At 41.1% G+C, this 2,472-nt stretch overlaps 1 protein-coding gene across 1 annotated transcript; it reads left to right on the top strand.

Moving 5' to 3' along the window:
* The first annotated feature begins 1,343 nt into the window (after positions 1-1,343).
* On the top strand, positions 1,344-2,252 carry LOC5514442 (cannabinoid receptor 2). The gene has a single exon (XM_032384041.2). It carries the CDS (start codon positions 1,344-1,346, stop codon positions 2,250-2,252), a length of 909 nt encoding a protein of 302 aa, XP_032239932.2.
* The last annotated feature ends 220 nt before the right edge of the window (positions 2,253-2,472 follow it).

Raw genomic sequence — 2,472 nt, 5'->3', positions numbered from 1 at the left:
GTAAGAGACTGGTTACACGTTTTTTTTTATAGGAATCTTTTTATAAGAACCTGTTTTATGGACCAACCTGAGAACTCAACAAAAGCTTAGAATATGCAATAAAACTTTTCAAAGCTCAGATAGCAGCAAAATATTGTACGATAAGTTCTAAAATCCAGAATCAAATTGTGTATTGATAGTTTGTGTATTTATCTTCTTAAACTATATTGGGTATTATATTTTTTTAAATATAATGAAATATAAGAACATCGTTAAGAAAATGCTCACACTTTTAAAAAAATCTTCGAAAATATGAACGGCCCAGCCGACATGACGGAAATCAGTCCGGAATACAAGAAAACTGATGGTCATTCTAACGTGTATCTTCTTTCGCCATCTCTTCCAAGTGCGCATGTTCAGGGTTTTTCCGTCATGTCGGCCAAGCCTCGACTGACAATTAGACATTCTAACAAAAAAAATGTATCTGTTACGGGAGGTAACATATTTTTTCCCGCTCGGTATTATTTTTCACTGCCAGGTTTGTCCGATTTTCTCCCTAGATTACCGCTGTGCCTTATAAGTAAGGATTGCCTATTTGATTTGCTTCCCTAGAGATCTTGGCTTGCTCAAACGCTTTGGGGGCATTGTCGTTACCGATCTAGCTACTTGTTTGCTATTGAAATGGCTGATTGGTGCGCGAAAGCTTCCTCACGCGCCTCGCTAGACCACAGCGACTTTGTCACGTCGTGGAGAAGACAAGTGTTCCCAGTCACTCCTTAGCAGGTGCGTGGAGTTACAATTTCGTCTTCGTAATTTATGTTGTTCAAATAACTCATGCATTTTTAATAAAGATATTGTATAACGATTGCATAGAATATACCGCTTATTACAATACTGCTTGGAAATAGCAATGATACGGCAGATACGTTTTCGTGGCATCAAGAGTTCTTTGATGGTTTTATTATACTGTGACATATCCATCTCGGAGACCCAAGGTTTTTCTATATGGTTATTTAACGCATGAAAAAAAATTAACTTGGGTTACCGAGTATGTGATATGTTCTTTCATGAGTATAGTTTGTTAGAAAAATGCTTCTCTTCAAAACATGTACATTCTCTATGATAATAAATTGATCAAAGTTCTCACCAAAACAAAAAGACAAAAAAGCCATTTTTTTATCACGGGTCGCTTTGTAAATGAGACAATTACCGCTAGAGAAATTAAAAGTCAACAGTAGCCGTTAGAGAATAATTGGCCAATTCCTCTTTTCGCCCACCCGCTTTCGCAATAAACCGATGTGTTTTGATCAGAGCGTTTAAACGCTGCACCGATTGATACTGAGGATTACGGTACAGCGTTCACTATGGCCGTAAACTCATCAAACGTTCCGCTATGCTGGGGTGTGGACTTTTCGTCTTTAGCAGCCAACAAATCGTTCTTGATATTTATCTGCGTGTTAAATAACTCAGCTGCGATGTCGTCCGTGTTCGGCAACCTCACAGTGATCGTCTCTATCTGGAGAACGCCGTCCATCCACTCTCCTTCCTTCGTGCTCATCTCCATAAGATGTGTGCTTGACATGAGTATTGGTCTGTTCATGCAAGGCCTCTGCTCGCCCGTGCTCTTGCTTCTCTATGTCGATAATCTTCAAGGATTCTGCAGTGCGGCTGGACCATGGCTTCAAATGGGCCTCTTCATCAATGGTGCCATACTCTTCATGGTCATGCTAACCGCTATGGATATCTTCTCAGCGATCAAGCTCAAGTTGCGGTATCGACAGCTGGTGACGACGAGGCGGATGATCATCGCGGTGATACTTATGGTCCTCCTCTCCGCTGCCTTATCCGCCCTTTCCGTTACTCTCCCTCTAGTCGAACACTTCCTTGTCATGACCGTTGTGGTGGGCATCGCGTTGAACATGACCTTTTTCTTCTATGGCTTGTCTTACAACGAACTGCGCCGCCATCAGAGGACAGTCCAACCTTGCCAACAAACAACCACCAGCATCGCCAAGTACAGAAAGACCTTCACGACTCTTGTCCTCATCCTCGGGTTTCTGCTCCTGTGTTATTTGCCAGCAAATCTTACGTTCCTCGTTGTAGCTATCTATGGGTTCACGGAGGCCAGCATCCAGGCCGTTGCGGTGTGTTGTACGCTTGGATTTATGAACGCCTCAATTTGCCCTTTTATTTATTTCCTGAGATTCAAGGACATAAGAATCGCCTCGAAACATATTTTTCAAAACATATTTCCCTGTTTCGGCGGAGGCTAGTTATTGAGTAGGAAGTTATGGTCTCAATAATTTAGGACTCAAAAAGAGAGCTCACTTCTTCGTTATACAAATATTCTCCTAAGCAAATATTATGTTAAGCTGATAAAAAACAAGAACGTACGGTAGACACAATAAGACCCATGAAAATATGTCTGCTGTACCTTTCCGCGTTTGATCGGCTTAATATAACATCTGTTTATTTTTTGTAAATTTGTAAAGC

The sequence above is a fragment of the Nematostella vectensis genome, chromosome 1 (genome assembly GCF_932526225.1).
Source record: "Nematostella vectensis chromosome 1, jaNemVect1.1, whole genome shotgun sequence".
NCBI classification, from domain to species: domain Eukaryota; kingdom Metazoa; phylum Cnidaria; class Anthozoa; order Actiniaria; family Edwardsiidae; genus Nematostella; species Nematostella vectensis.
This window is presented reverse-complemented; position numbering and strand designations above follow the sequence as displayed.